The sequence below is a fragment of the Lithobates pipiens genome, unplaced genomic scaffold, assembly GCF_037356315.1.
Source record: "Lithobates pipiens isolate NorthernLeopardFrog02 unplaced genomic scaffold, aLitPip1_a1.2 Scaffold_28, whole genome shotgun sequence".
Taxonomy (NCBI): Eukaryota; Metazoa; Chordata; class Amphibia; order Anura; family Ranidae; genus Lithobates; species Lithobates pipiens.
The window spans coordinates 188,829,590-188,845,788 of record NW_027507789.1 but is presented as its reverse complement, the minus strand read 5'-3'; the positions used below and the strand labels follow the sequence as shown (position 1 = coordinate 188,845,788).

Sequence of the window (16,199 nt, the reverse complement as noted above, 5' to 3'; positions counted from 1 at the left end):
TTCCTCTGACACCAATGATGGGGCACTATTCCTCCTATTTACACCTACAATGGGGCACCATTCCTGCCATTTACACCTACAATGGAGCACCATTCCTGCCATTTACACCTACAATGGGGCACCATTCCTGCCATTTACACCTACAATGGGGCACCATTCCTGCCATTTACACCTACAATGGGGCACCATTCCTGCCATTTACACCTACAATGGGGCACCATTTCTCCCATTTACCCCTACAACGGGGCACTATTCCTCACACGGAAACCAATGATGGCAGCACTATACTTCCTCCTCCTAACCACAGGGGTGTTTTTTTCTAATTTTTTTTACTCCTACTAACTACCAATGATGGGGCATTTTCTACTCCCACTGGCCACAGTTCAGCCCCCTAAATCCTAAAGGACAGTAAACTGACCCTTTGTTTAGAATGTTTGGAGACCCCTGATCTAAAAGAGTTAGAAGTTTGTAAACTTTGTAAAGATCCTGACACATTTGCTTCCTTGAATTCTGTGATACATATTCAGTATGCCCTGTGCATAGGCACTCCTGTGTCGCACATTTCACAGAGCCTGCCTTTTGAACTATAGAGGTGCTCAGAGAAGGAGTTTAAGGATATGGGGAGGTACCACGGCAGCAAGGTACCACGGGATTAGGAATTGAATGTAAATCACAGTGGAGAAGCTGCAAAGCATGCATAACAACAACATACAACATAACAACGTAAAAAAAAAGTTATGGAACGGTGCAAACTTAATTGTGTATAGAAAAGCAGCACTCAATCACCTGAATACTAGAAAAGAAATTGTGTAAATTTGACTGCCAGTTTTGTGTAAAATTGTGGTTTGCTATCCCTTTAATCGCATGCCGACTGCCCGCCGCCGTTTGGCAGCAGAATGACTCCCCTGTGTGAATCGTCGTAGCTGTATGGCGGGCGCTTTAAGGGGTATAATGGGGCACGCCGCCATGGTACTGAGGAGCTGACGCATGTGCCCGCCGGGCACCCGCAATCACTCGTGACAGAGCCAGAACAAGGATCTGCATGTGTAAACACACAAATACATGTTCTGTCAGGGGAGGAGAGACAGATCGTGTGTTCCTAGTATAAAGGAACACCAATCAGTCTCCTTCCCCTAGGCAGTCCCACCCCCCCCCCCCCCTCCCATAGTTAGAACACACTGATGGAACACATTTAACCCCTTGATCGCCCCCCTAGTGTTAACCCCTTCCCTTCCAGTGTCATTTATACAGTAATCAGTGGCTATTTTTAGCTCTGATTGCTGTATAAATGTCAATGGTCCCAAAAAAGTGTCAAGTGTCTGATCTGCCCGCCGCAATACCTTTTAAAAAATCGCAGGTCGCCGCCATTACTAGTAAAAAAAAATGTAAAACGTGCCATAAATATATCCCCTATTTTGTAGACACTACAACTTTTGTGTAAACCAATCCATATACGATTATTGGTATTTTTGTTTCCCAAAAAATATGTAGAAGAATATATATTGGCCTAAACTGAGGAAACAATTCGTTTTTTTTTTTTTTTTTAATTGGGGATATTTATTATAGAAAAAAGTAAAAAATATTGTGCGTTTTTCAAAATTGTTGCTCCTTTTTTGTTTATAGCGCAAAAAATCCAAACCGAAGAGGTGATCAAATTTTACCAAAAGAAAGCTCTATTTGTGGGAAAAAAGGACGTCAATTTTTTGGGATAAAAGTCGCACGACCGCGCAATTTTTAGTTAAAGCGACTCAGTGCCGTATCACAAAAAATGGCTTGGTCGGGAAAGGGGTAAATTCTTCCGGGGGGTGAAGTGGTTAAAAAGTAAACATTACCAAAAAAAAAGTGTATGTGCAACAGTGTTAATTTAGTTGATTAAAACATTTTAGTCGACTAAAATACGACCAAAACTAAAACAATTGCAGAAGACCAAAATGGGACTAAAACTAAAATGCCATTTTAGTCCTAAGACTAAAATGAGCACTGATGTGCAAACAATATCTGAAACCCATTTTCACATCAATATAAATTGTGTAAATCATAAAATGTGATCATAAATAATAAGTGCAATAACCATTAAAAAAGTGAGCAAATATTTCACGAAATGCAACAAACTCATGAAAAGTCCACATAGGTGTTGTGCTTAATTGCAACTCACTTCTTCCAATTTTGGAAAGGAAACACTGCAGTGGATTGCAGTTGAGCACCTATGTGGACTTTTAATGAGTTTGTTGCACTTTGTGAAACATTTGCAGACTTTTTATGGGTATTGCACTAATTAACTGTTTTATAATTAAACTGCACATGTGCAATTTATATGTGAAAGTGTGTTTCAGAACTCGCAACATTAAAGCTCCATTCAGGCCTGAGCATAGCAGGCCTGGCATTTTTTGGGGAATTTTTTAAAGCCTTTTTGCCACTTTTTACAAGCATTTTTAAAGCGTTTTAGAAGTGTATTACAAGAGTTTTACAGCTTCAGACATTTTTGCCAAAAGGACTAGGGGGCACTAGTAAAATTATGGGTGGAGAGCTGCTATTTGAGCAGAAAATGTTCGTAAAATGGTCAAGTCAGGTGTTTCTATATAAGTCTATGAAGCCAAAAGGCTTGTAATCGTCCAAAAAGAAGCTCATAGCATTTTTTGAGCAGCAGAAAGCTCATGTGAACAAGGGGCCATTGAAATGAATGGGATTTGGCTTGTTTAGCTTCTAGAGCTACGTGCCTCCAAGTAGAAAATCGCTCAGGTGTGAACAGGACCTAAAGGAGATTTCAAATAAGCTTATATTGGATTGTGAAATTTAACTATTTAAAAACATACAGTGAACACACGGCCTCCTTCCACTATCTCGGCGTTAAGGATATGTCAGGTTTCATACAGTGAATAGACTTTTCACACTTGTAGCCATAAAGGTCATCACAATGTGATAATAATAATAATAATAATAATAATGAACAGCTGCAGCTTAAAATGCAAAATCACAAATATTAAAACAAAATTAATAATAATAATAATTTCACAAGGCTAGGTCTATTGGCAGTAATTATTATATCAGCACTACTATCATCATAACGTCATATGATCAGCTTTCATGTGTATATAGTGCAGAGTAGAAAGTAATTGACAGATGTGAGAAGTTGTATCACTCCACTGCAACTTGTGTAACGGGCTCCCCTGCGGGGTTTACACTCACCAGAGGGTTGTAAGTATTAAGCATGGATTGATAAACCACAGTATTCCTCAGCGATTAGGGCAATATCACAGCATATCCATCGATTCTACACTTGGGTTGTCCGGTGTTCTATAAATCAATGGAACTTCACCTTCTCCGATGACAGATCAATTGTTTATCGGTTTATTATCAATAGCATTGTCTTATAGAGCAGTGGATACGTGAGGACTGAGGTTGAGAACCACTGCTCTATAACACAATCCTATTAATAATAAACCAATAAACAATTGATCTGTCATCGGAGAAGGTGAAATTCCATCGATTTATCAAACACCGAACAACCCAAGCATAGAACCGATGGATATGCTGTGATATTGCCCTGATCGCTGAGGAATACTGTGGTTTATCAATCCGTGCTTAATACATACAACTCTCTGGTGAGTGTAAACCCTGAAGGGGAGCCTGTTGCACAGATTGCGGTGGGGTATCTATGATACAACATAGCGAAATATAACTATTGTTTATATTGTTATTACAATGCTGCTTATATAAAATGAAAGTATATGCTGTGACCATACAGTAGAATTTCTTTTAAATATGAGATTTTAGGATTGGGTTTACATAATACTTTATAGATCCTCAGCATCTAAGAGCCCTTTCACATAGACAGCGCGGTTAGCTGCTAGTTTTAGCGGTGATTTACTGTCATTTTAGATGCACTTTTTCGGCCGATAGCGGGGTGCTTTTAGCCCCTGCTAGTGGCCGAATAAAGGGATAAAAAAGAAGCTGCTTGCATGACTTTTTTTGACATCCTGCCAGCGCAGCGCCCCAATGTGAAAGCACTTGGCTTTCACACTGGTATTGCAGATGAGGCATTTTTCAGGCACTTTACAGGCGCAATTTTTAGTGCTAAAGCACCTGAAAAACACCTCCAGTGTGAAAGGGGTCTTAGTGTCTAACAGGAGTAAGGTCTATGTTGCCTACAGCACACAGCTTTTTATTTTTTTAGATTTCATGCTTGTGTATCTGTTTATCTGTATATAACATTGTAGTTGCCTTTTTGTTTTTTCAGGTTTTAGATTTTGAGCCAGACAGGCCACATCACGCTAAGCCTAACTACAGAATGACAATATGGCCACCAAGATGCTTCCTCCCGGCCCTGACAGCCTGCGGCGATTTACAAAAGAAAGCCTTGCAAAGATAGAGAAACGAATTGAGGAGGAGAAGATACGCAAAGAGAAAAATATCGAGCCTCTTGAGGAGGAAATACTAAAAGCCAACAATGGCCTGGAAGCTGGAAAGAATCTACCACTTATTTATGGTGATCCACCTCCAGAACTTATTGGAGTACCTCTGGAGGATCTTGATCCTTTCTATCGTAATCAAAAGGTGATGCTTTAAAAAGAAAATTTTATATTTTGTGTGTATTGTTATTTTTGTTATTTAATGTAATGCTGATGATACTACCTTTAAGAGAATAAGCTAGAAGATGTTCCCAAGCTTTTTTTCCCCTTTAATTCTTTATTTAACAAAAGACAGCGGTTTAATATCTCGGCAAGAGCTACAATAGTACTGACATGGTATTTCATTCACAGCTGACGGTTCAAAAAGAGATCAATAAACCTATTCAAACAGCTTAGGATCAGGAGGTCAAAGACCTATAACCATGACTAGGAATGAGCCAAACCCCCCCCCCCCCGGGTTCAGTTTGCACCAGAACATGTGAACAGACAAACAATTCGTGCAAACACTGTTAAAGTCTACGGGACACAAACGTGAAAAATCAAGTGTTAATTTTAAAGGCTTATATGCAAGTTATTGCCATAAAAAGTGTATGGGGACCCGGGTACTGCCCCAGGGGACATCATTGCAAAAAAAAGTTTTAAAACAGACGTTTTTTCAGGAGCAGTGATTTTAATAATGCTAAAGTGAAACAATAAAAATGAAATATTCCTTTAAATATCGTGCTTGGGGGGGGGGGGGGGGTCCCCTTAGTATGCCAGTAAAGTGGTGCATCTTTCCCATGTTTATAACAGTACCGCAGCAAAATGACATTTCTAAAGGAAAAAATGTAATTTAAAATTGCTTGCGGTTGTAATGTATTGCTGGATCCCAGCAATATACATAAAAATCATTGCAATAAACAGCGTGGGTTCTCCCTCCCCAGTCCATACCAGGCCCTTCAGGTCTGGTATGGATATTAACCACTTAAGGACCGCCTCACACCGATATACGTTGGCAGAATGGCATGGCTGGGCACAAGCACGTACAGGTACATTGCCCTTTAAGAGCCCAGCCGTGGGTAGCGCATGCTCCACCGGCGGCGCACTCACGACCCGGTCCTGACCGTGCCCGCGGGACCCACACAGAGCTGAAGAACGGGGAGAGGAAAGTGTAAACAAACCTCTCCCCGTGATTCCTAGTGAGCTTGTCATAGGGAACGACGATCAGTGATGTCACACGCCAAGTCATGCCCCCCTACAGTAAAAAACACACATCAGGTCACACTTAACCCCTACACTGCCCCCTAATGCCAATGGTCCCAAAAAATGTGTCAAAATTGTCCGACATGTCCACCATAATGTCGCAGTCACAATAAAAATTGCTGATCACCGCCATTACTAGTAAAAAAAAAACATATTAATAAAAATGCCATAAAACTATCCCCTATAACTATACGCTATAACTTTTTCGCAAAGCAATCAATAAACGCTTATTGTGATTTTTTTTTTTTTTTTACCAAAAATATGTAGAATACGTATCGGCCTAAACTGAGGAAAAAAAAAAAATTTTTATATTTTTTTGGGGGATATTTATTATAGCAAAAAGTTAAAAATATTGAATTTTTGTAAAAAAAATTGTCGCCCTATTTTTGTTTATAGAGCAAAAATAAAAACCGCAGAGGTGATCAAATACTACCAAAAGAAAGCTCCATTTGTGGGAAAAAAAGGACGCCAATTTTGTTTGGGAGTCACGTCGCATGACCGCACAATTGTCAGTTAAAGCGATGCAGTGCCGAATCGCAAAAAGGGGCCTGGTCCTTTAGCTGCATAATGGTCCGGGGCTTAAGTGGTTAAGGGGAACTCCACATCAATTATTTTTTTTTTTAAATGGCGTGCCTCCCTCCCCCAAATCCATACCAGGCCCTTTAGGTCTGGTTTGAATTTTAAGGGGAAGTCCATGCCAAAATGTAAAAAAAGTGGCTTGGGGTACCCCCCAAATCCATACCAGACCCTTATCTGGGGGGGGGGGGCATGCCATTTGAAACGGGTTCCCTTTAACTACTGCAATACACTGTATTATATAAACTACACTGACTGAATATAGAGTCTAAACTGAAATTCTAGTCTACACTAAATGCAGAGTATATATATATATATATATATATATATATATATATATATATATATATATATATATATATATATATATATATATAATTACTCAACAACTGAATAACTTTAGATTTAGTGGGGTTTATAGTACTGGGCACTTTTTAGTTTGAAAGTTATTATTACACTTTGGGTGCTGATGCTAGGTTTTTATTTTAATACATGCATTTTGGATTAATCATTAGATCAGGGTTTGCTCTAGGTAAGGGTCAGTGTCGGGGGTCAAGGACAGGGTCAGTGTTAGGAAGGCTTTAAACAAGGGTTTTCTGTATATGTCTGGTGTCAGTCAGTGTGTTTTAGGCAGGATAACAAAATGCACACAATTTTTTTTTCTGGGCCCTACTACGAGTGCAAATAACAAATATACACATATCTGGTATTGCAGTGATCGACAGGAGTAGGAGAATTTATTTTGGAATGTCTTTTAGTGATGGTTTCAAAATATAATATTTTCCTTTGATAATAAAAAAAAATCAGCAGATATACATAACCAAATGAAGGCCCAATCTTTCTTGGGGAAAAAACTAAATATAATTCACTGGTATGGACTAAGCGGTTGAAAAAACATGCATGTTTACGAACACATGCCAAAGTTGCAAAATTGGTTTTAAGCATTAATATTTCCTTGTAACTTCTTAAAGTGGAGCTCCACCTAAAAGGGGAAGCTCCCCTTGTCTGCCTCCTTCCCCCCTCCGCTGCCAGTTTTTGGCAGGGAGGGTGAAGCGGGTACCTGGTTTTGATAGGTACCCACTTTTGGAACCGATGCCCTGTATAGCTCTCTCTGCAGCAGCTGAAAGTCGGTGGGCTTTCAGCTGCTGTAGAGAGAGATCAGTTTCAGTAATTGCCTCCTCCCACAGCACCGATCATCCTCCCTGCCCACATCTGATTCACCCTGCTGCATGAGCCCCCTGTTGGCCTGGGCCCATGCAGGAGGACTGGTAGGGAAGTCCTTTGTACTGTTGAGGGAGCACAGCGCTGTACACTGTATGTAGCTGGTGCTACCTTAATTTTAAGATTTACTCCCCTTTCATGAGCAGGCTATTTTCTGCGATACGGCACTGTGTTATTTTAACTGGTAATTCCGTGGTCATGCAACGCTATACACAAATAAAATTTCTATCATTTTTTTCCCCCACAAATAGAGCTTTGCTTTGGTGGTATTAGATCACTACTGTGTTTTTTTAATTTAATTTTTTTGTTGTTTTTTTTTTCTGCTATAAAACATATTAAAACCAACCTTTTTCATAAATTTAGCCCATTATGTATTCTGCTACATATTTTTGTTAAAAAAATCACAATAAGTGTATATTGATTGGTTTGCGCAAAAGTAATAGCGTCTACAAACCAGAATACAAACTGAAATACTGGAATTTTTATTTATTTATTTAATACTAATAATTGCGGCAATCAGCGATTTATAGTGGGCCTGCAATATTGCATACATTATATACAGTCGGACACTGACACTTTTGACACTTTGTGGGAACTCTTCGTGACGCTAATACAGTGATCAGTGCTAAAAATATGTCGCTGTACTAATGACACTGGCTGGGAAGGGGCGATTAAAGGGTTAACTGCCTAGCCAGTGTATTACTGTACTATGTGTGCTGCTTTTGCTCAGGGCAGAGCTCCAGTCTGTGTCTCTGCCCAACGATCGGCGGGTGCCGGAAGACATCCAGTCTCAGCAGGTCAGCTTCTGCTGTGAGTAATCACAGCAGAAGGGGCCCGCTGGCACTGCACGTGCGCCCCCAAAACAACCCGCCCCCCCCCAATCATCCGAACTGCAGAATCTCAGATATTTACGTGATTCTACACAGGAGGGCCACCCTGTAGCTATAAATTTGCTATAGGGTGGTCCTTAACTGGTTAAACAAGCAATCAATTTCCATCCTAGCAGACTAACTTTTTGGCCTTTTTTATTATTACTATACACAACACTGCTACAGTTCTATGTAATAATGTGTGCAAGGAACAGAATAACCCATGATTGGTTGAAATGGATACTGCACTTACCTCTTGTATTGCTTTATTGAGTATATAGAGTCGTTTTCTATACAGTCTCTGTATCTTTGTAATCTCATACTAGCAGGTTACCGTATTATCTCTTTCCACAGACTTTCATTGTCCTGAATAAAGGGAAAGCAATATTTCGCTTCACTGCCACCAAAGCCTTATATTTACTGGGCCCTTTTAATCCTTTCAGAACTGGAGCAATAAAAGTCCTCATCCATGCATATCCTTTCAGAAACAATTTTCTGTCTTTTTATTACTGGTATTTTGTTGTGATTTATCCTGTTAGGCAGCTAATGGGGCCATGGAGGTAATCAGTCTATGTAAATTGTGTTAATTCATAAAAAATAAATAAAAAAAATAAAAAAAAGGGTTACCGTAATAAATAAAACACCCACTGATACGTCTAATGTTACTCCTTCAGCTGAATATGGCAGTCACTTGCTGCGTCACTCCAACAATGAGTTCCACTAGCTAGAATCATTGGTATTCTCTTTTAGAGGTGCACTCCATGTATCTTGTGGACCTTCAATCTTTTGACTCAGAAAAAGAACATGATATTTTCTCATTTGGAACCATATAACAATGTAGTATTGTGTCATTATAATAACTAATTGTTACTATTAGCTATGTGTTGCCTCTGTTTTATATGTATTTTATATAAAGAAAACCACCTTTGACTTGTTTGATGGTCATCAATAGGGATGAGCTCACAGTCGACTCAAACCTAGTCTGTTCACAGTGTGACAAACGACCAAGAAAACTGCCCATATTTAGCCCCTTTGTCCACTTGAATGATAGAATGTAAAGAAAGCAGAATTGGATCCCGGGTACACGTCATGCTCCAGGGATTTTGTATTTTAGGTGCAGTGTTGCGATAAGAGAACATAATTGGGTAGTGGCTCATAGTGATTGACACTGGATTTACAATATTGGACAACATGAATGACATTAATTTACACTGGGGGAGAAAGGCTTTGCCACCCCTCTTTTAAGGTACCTCCCTCCCTTGAAAGGCATGTGGCTTTGTATAGTGCAGGTAGACGGAACCACGCGCAACTTTTCTTTTTCTATGTAGCGGCCAAAACCCTTGCTGGGTGGCCTTGACTTGCTGGGCTTACCAGTTACCTTCTCTTGGCCTGCTCCTTCACGTCTAGGGGTTCCCAGGGTTGATACCCAACGACTTGAACACTGACACAGATGAAGTCCTTTATCAGTAGTAGTCCTTTTGCAGTAGTAACATCCAATAACACAGTCTCTCATGGGAACAGAGGGCACGGGTGAAGAACTCAGGCACCTTGAACTGCAGGTCTAGCAAAGTCTCTAATTCCACTCAGAGAGTAGCCACTCGCAGCTGGTACTTCAAGGCTGAACGGATCTCTAGCCAGAGATCATGGCAGTCAGCACGTTGACTCAAAACTTGACACAATCCTATGAACGTGAACAAGCTGTAACTAAAGATGAACAGGAACCTTTTCCTCAGTACCTGGAATGTTTCCCGTCTCCTCAATGGTACTGGAAAAGCACTTCCATGAGCTGTGGTGCCTCTCCAAGCCGAGAGCACACCCGGACATCTTGAATCCTCCCTCAGTTACTGTGCCTTGGACCAGCCGGGTCCAAGACTCTGGAACAGACGGATCCCTATCCCAGACCAGACAGGTCTATCAGGGGCCTCCAACAGGAACATGTTTCGGGGTGTTGAACACACCGTGACCGGGACCCCTCACGGGGCTACCCCGGTCCTGGAACCAGAACAGACCACACGGGTCTCACAAACTCCTTTCCCTGAACACATAACCCACACCTCTTAAGTACCCCTTCCCAGACACCTCAGCGGGCCCCGACACTCCCACTGATTGGTTCCAAGAAGCTGACACCCAACATCCAACCAGGCTTGGTTCTGGCAGAACTTCTAAACACAGCCTGGCTAGACTGATGTTAAGGCCAACCTATGTAATCAATCTTCAGAACCCCTACTGTTCTGAGGCAAAAACTAAATTTACATGCGTATGACATTTTGTCCAAAATGTCATCCGCTACATCCTATATTAGAGGAACCTTTTTTTATAAACTTTTCTTTAGGTGTCAATTTAATGGACTACATCATACTGTTCCATAATTTAATGTGCAGTTTTAAGGCAGCCCTCAAGCTTGGCATAAAGAATGTGAGTGTTTTCAAGGTTGCCCTTCAAGCCCTATTAAAAGGCCTTTTTGCCGCTGTACCCCATGGCATGCCAAGCCAACTATGGCTTAATTAGCATTGAAAAGAGCCATAAGAATATTACAAGATCCCCCTCCCATAGACTTCATTAAGGTTTGAGGCTATGTTTTATGGACTTCCTGCTGGGTTCATCAAATCTCTAGCAAACTGAACTTTGCCTGGTTTTCTCATCCCTTGTCATCAGCAAAGCCATACATGAGTCTGCAGCATATTTCATATATTTTTGGAGAAGCATTTGACTTTAATTAGAGCTATTATTTGTTGAGTATTGTTTTCATTTGTTTATGTCAGATTCTTTCCTTAACCTCGCTGTACAATATTCAGCTTTTTTATCATGATAACCATCTTAACAAATTGTGTTTTTATGACCATGAGTGACCCACCACCTTGGTCCAAGAATGTAGAGTGAGTAGAATGTGTGTTTGCATGTTTTGTATACCTTTTTTTTCTATATTATTACTTTTCATCTAATCCTAAACAGATCTTGCTGCTTGATTCAATGCATAGATATAATATTACATTTGAATCAACATGGTATTTTTTGGTATGCATATTATACAATTTCCAATGCATTGTTGCATCAGAGGAATTCTCATTTTAATACATATATTTTGTGATGTCTTTAGGTGTATAGTAGTGACATCACTGTTATAAAAAATAATTTGTTGTTGTAAACCTTGCTTGACTGTTACTAAAAGTGTTTTCTAGGGGATTAAATATCTTTGATTAAAAATACAGGAATTTAAGATTAAAAATACAGGAACTTAAAGTGGTTCTAAAGCCTAAAGGTTGTTTTACCTTACCCTTATACCTTAGCTTAATTCTATGCATTAAGGTAAAAAACCTCTGCTTCATGATCGCCCCAGCCCCCCCCCTCTTATTCTTACCTGAACCCGATCCGATTGAGCGATGTGCACAAGAGTAGCGGCTCTCACCGATGTCTCCCTCTTCATTGGGTAGATTGATAGCATTGGCTCTCAGTCCTGTCAGTCAACTCCAGTGATGAGGGAGCTAGGTCAAGTCCCGCAGTCTGTGTCAATAGACGTAGCAGTGGGGCTCGGGAGCGAGCTCGCATGAATGAATGCTCCCATGGGAAGCAGCCACCTGTGGGGGAACTGGGCAGATAGAAGGAGCCACGAGCACCGGCGAGGGACGCGAGAAGAGGGGGTTCAATTCTATTGCACAAAGCAGATAAGTATAGACATGTATGTTATGTATTTCTTTTTTTTATGTTCTTTTACTATCTTTTTAAGTGGTATTTAGATTTTTTTAAAGTGTCTCTACAACCAGAACCCTTCTTCTTCTTCTTCTTTTTTTTTTTTTTTAGTTTTGGATGTAGCAATGAGTGTGTAAGGGCCCTGTCACGTTTTTAATTGCTGTCTGTGTCTCCAGTGGGAATAATCACCCTCTCCATTTGTCCTTGTGAATGTTGTCAGTGGGACAAATAGTGAGGGAAAATCCAAAAGTTTGAGTTGTTACCAGAACAAGAAGGAAACTTTTTCCATGGGGATACCTGTTATGGTGACAAAAGTCTTTGGACAACGTCGGAGCAGGGTCACCATAGTGGACACAGCAGGACAGTGAAACACTTACATTGTGTAGCATTTTTCTCTTTCAATAAACTTTTATTGAAAAAATTTAAACAATACAACGTGCAACTGCAATCAGATATACAGATCCATAACTTACAAGTCATAGGCAATCATACATCAAATATAGAAACTGTAGCAAGTGACAAAACATTTAACGTGTCAAAGAATCATTCTGTAGAAATTTTGGTATCCAGTTAGCGACACTTTGCTGGTCCAGCTGGCGAGGGGGCAACATATGCAAGTAGATGAGTGTCCTCCTTGCACATTATAGGGATCCTTTTACTGGCAGTTTTTTCTCATCTGGACAAAAAAAATACAGCAAAACAAAACTGTCAGTAAACCTAACTATACTCCTTTATACATTTTTTTTTTTTTGGTAGTTTTTGGACAATGTGGGAAAGGTTTAGAACTCCTGCCGGTCAGGGAGTAAGGGTAAATCTCCCAAACAAGGGTGACATGACACCAACACTGGTACAGCAACTAAGGGGAAATTTCCCCATTGGGGATAAAGACAGTAATAAAAACCTGACATGTTCTAGCTCTTCCCCATTGTATACAAAATAATTTGCAAGAGCACGTTAAAGAGCACACCGTGGTGAACAGCTTACTAGATGACTATGGACAACTATTTAGTTCCAATATATGGTATTTAAAAACTGACCTGAAAACCTGTACTGAGAGGATATAAAGGTTACAATTGCCGATTTTCTTCTGAAATTTCTAGTTGTCTGGTTGTCTTTGAACTGGAACAAGCATTCAGCTAGTGAAGTAAGAACTTCTGATCTAAATGCCTGTTTCGAGTCAGTAACTGCAAGTAATGAATTCTTCGAATTAACAGTACAAGCAAGCAGCTAGTAGTATTAAAACCATAATGGTGACTTCTTTAAAAAAAAAAAAAGGAATGGCACTGTTTATATACATATGTATGTGTGTGTGTGTGTGTGTGTGTATATATATATATATATATATATATATATATATATATATATATATATATATATATATATATATATATATATATAGTTAAGGGTATGCCATATATTCATATATTTTTTATCTTTTGAAGATGTCTACCATCTTTTGTAGTTAGAATTATAAATATTACATAGTTGCATGTCATACTATGCAGAATATGATAACCTATGGGTCTTGAAGAAGCTACGCAATTCAGCGAAATGCGTTAACCCTTGGAGGATACAGCTATCTGTACACTTCAAGCGTACAGTATATGACATACGTGTAATAGGTGTTAGAAGGCTTATTGTATCATATTACAGTACATTTCTTTGATGTTTTTATATCAGAATGTAATTTTCTAAATCTCTTTTGAATTTCTTAAATGTTGTAAATAAAATGATACCTTTTTATTATAATGATTTTTGTACCCCTGAAACCCCCTCATTTTCTTCTATTACAATTTTGCATGTGGCATGAGTAGAGGTCTTCCTTTGCAGTTACATAGTTAGTCTGGTTGAAAAAAAGAAAAAAGCCCATCTAGTTCAACCAATAAAAGAAAGGAAAAAAAAAAACATAAATACACACATAGAAAAACTCCATTTACACAATCCTATACTCACAGTTGATCCAGAGGAAGGGAAAAAAAAACAAAGCATGATCCAATTTGCTGTAGAAGGGAAGACAATTCCTTCCTGATTCCCCAGGAGGCAATCGGATATTCCCTGGATCAACTAACCCTGATGTTGTTACCCGTAAATATAATAATAAATCTATAATATTAATATTTTTTGTTAATCAGTTGCTTGTTGTTTGGTTATCTCTCTGTTTTTGTTTTAGTTCTCTTTCGCTTTAATCTACTTTTGTCCCTGTCTTTGTCCTACCTTTGATTTTAGGTACACGTTTACGGGCATTTATACTTTTGAGTCCTTAGTAAAGATTTTTGCTCGAGGCTTTTGTATCGATAGTTTTACATTCCTCAGGGACCCATGGAACTGGCTGGATTTCTGTGTCATTGTCATGGCGTAAGTGGAAGGTAGACACTTTTGTGGTTACTAACTTCCTTGCTTGGGATTTAACATTTGAAATTTGTGTTTTTACTGTTCTAACAACAGATAAATATTTTTGTGTCTGAGATTTGCTTTAACAACATGCTTTTTACTGAACGTGTTTTTTTTTATTACGTTCCAGATGCATCAAAACAAAGGGTGTAGACGGTCTTACAGAGCTTTTGGTTGGTCTTTGCCTGCAGTGTTAATTTCATTGACTAAAACATATTTGTCAACTAAATTAACACTATTAAAGTCGACTGAATTACGACTAAGACTAAAACAATTCAGATGACTAAAATAGGACTAAAATTGAATTTTCGTCATAAGTCTAAAATAGGACCTAAAACTAAAATGGCATTTTAGTCAAAAGACTGTGACTAAAACTAAATAAAACATTTACAACAAAATTAGCACTACTCTGATGGTCATTTCTAAATGGGCAACACAATTCCATCCAGAGCCTATAACAGTGATGGCGAACCTTGGCACCCCAGATGTTTTGGAACTACATTGCAACTACAACTGCAGTGTAGTTGAGCATCATGGGAAATGTAGTTCCAAAACATCTGGGGTGCCAAGGTTCGCCATCACTGGCCTATAATAATAGCACATTAAAGTTTAAACATGTATTTTAATATCGCATATGGATAAGTAAGGGGTGTCTACTAAGCTGCTGAAAGAGAAAAATTAAGAAAAAGGCCTTTCTTATATATTTTTTCTTAATATTTAACGTTGCTAATATATTCAGGTAATATGTGCAATGGCATGAAAGTTTTTGGGGTTTTTTGTATTTTATGTAACTTGGTTTTATTTATAAAGATGTTCTGTATCACAATGTCTAAGGCCCCTTTCACATGTGCGGACCGTTCAGATCCACCTGTCAGTTTTTTTAGGCGGATCTGAACGGTCGCTCCATACAGCTCTGCTGACATCCGATCCACAAAATCCAGACAGATGGAAACCCTATTTTCCATCCGTCTGGCAGATCGGGTGAAAATGGACAGGCGGCCTGTAATCATCTGATCCCCCCCCCCCCATAGAGGAGAGCGGGGCTCGGACAGGTCCATCCCTGCAGAGAGTGCAGAGAAGGGCTTGTCATCCGCCGACTCAGCGGGGATCAACAAAGCGATCCCCACTGAGCAAGCGGATGCTAAATACTGACAGCCCGGTGCGAAAGGGGCCTAAGGCTGCTTTTACACTGAAAGCCCTGACATTTGAGCTGTTTAAGCGGCGCTTTTACACCGCTTTTCAGCCACTAACCGGGCGCTTTTATCCCCAAAAAAAGGGTTAAAAACTTGCGTGTCGTGGTGCTTCCTAATCACTTTTCAGGCTCTTCGGAAGTGTTGCTCATTCACTGAAATGGGCAGGGGCGTTTTGGGAGTGCTGTATACAGCTCTCCCAACCAGCCCCAAAGATGCTGCTTGCAGGACTTTTCTGAACGTCTCGCAAGCGTACTGCCCGGGTGTGAAAGCACCCATTGCAGAGAATGGGAGGCAGTTTTCAGGCACCTTACAGGCACGATTTCTAGTGCTAAACCACCTGAAAGCTGCTTCAGTGTGAAAGGGGTCTAAATCTGTGTCTGCAGCGCATGTTCAAACCTTAATATCATAAATAATAACGTTATTAGATTTAATAATTCTTTTGGAACTTCTAGAGAAATGTTTAAAAAATGCATTGCATAAGATTGTAGTTACTGTATTTATCGGTGTAAAACATGCACCTTTCCCCCCCTAAAATCAGGGGGAAATCGGGGGTGTGTGTTATATGCCGATCCCCCACTGTTTGTAAGCCTTTTTGCCATTCTCTGCGGCTT

At 39.7% G+C, this 16,199-nt stretch overlaps 1 protein-coding gene across 4 annotated transcripts in view; it reads left to right on the top strand.

Moving 5' to 3' along the window:
• The window catches only part of SCN4A (sodium voltage-gated channel alpha subunit 4), a 191,432-nt gene that overhangs the window by 72,522 nt on the left and 102,711 nt on the right, over positions 1–16,199 (top strand). For all 4 annotated transcript variants that reach the window (XM_077460164.1, XM_077460162.1, XM_077460160.1 and 1 more), the window contains 4 exons: positions 4,238–4,554; positions 8,672–8,791; positions 11,105–11,193; positions 14,231–14,359. In XM_077460164.1, the coding sequence (XP_077316290.1) occupies positions 4,297–4,554; positions 8,672–8,791; positions 11,105–11,193; positions 14,231–14,359 (596 nt within the window). In that variant the 5' untranslated portion in view covers positions 4,238–4,296. The remainder of the gene's footprint in view (positions 1–4,237; positions 4,555–8,671; positions 8,792–11,104; positions 11,194–14,230; positions 14,360–16,199) is intronic.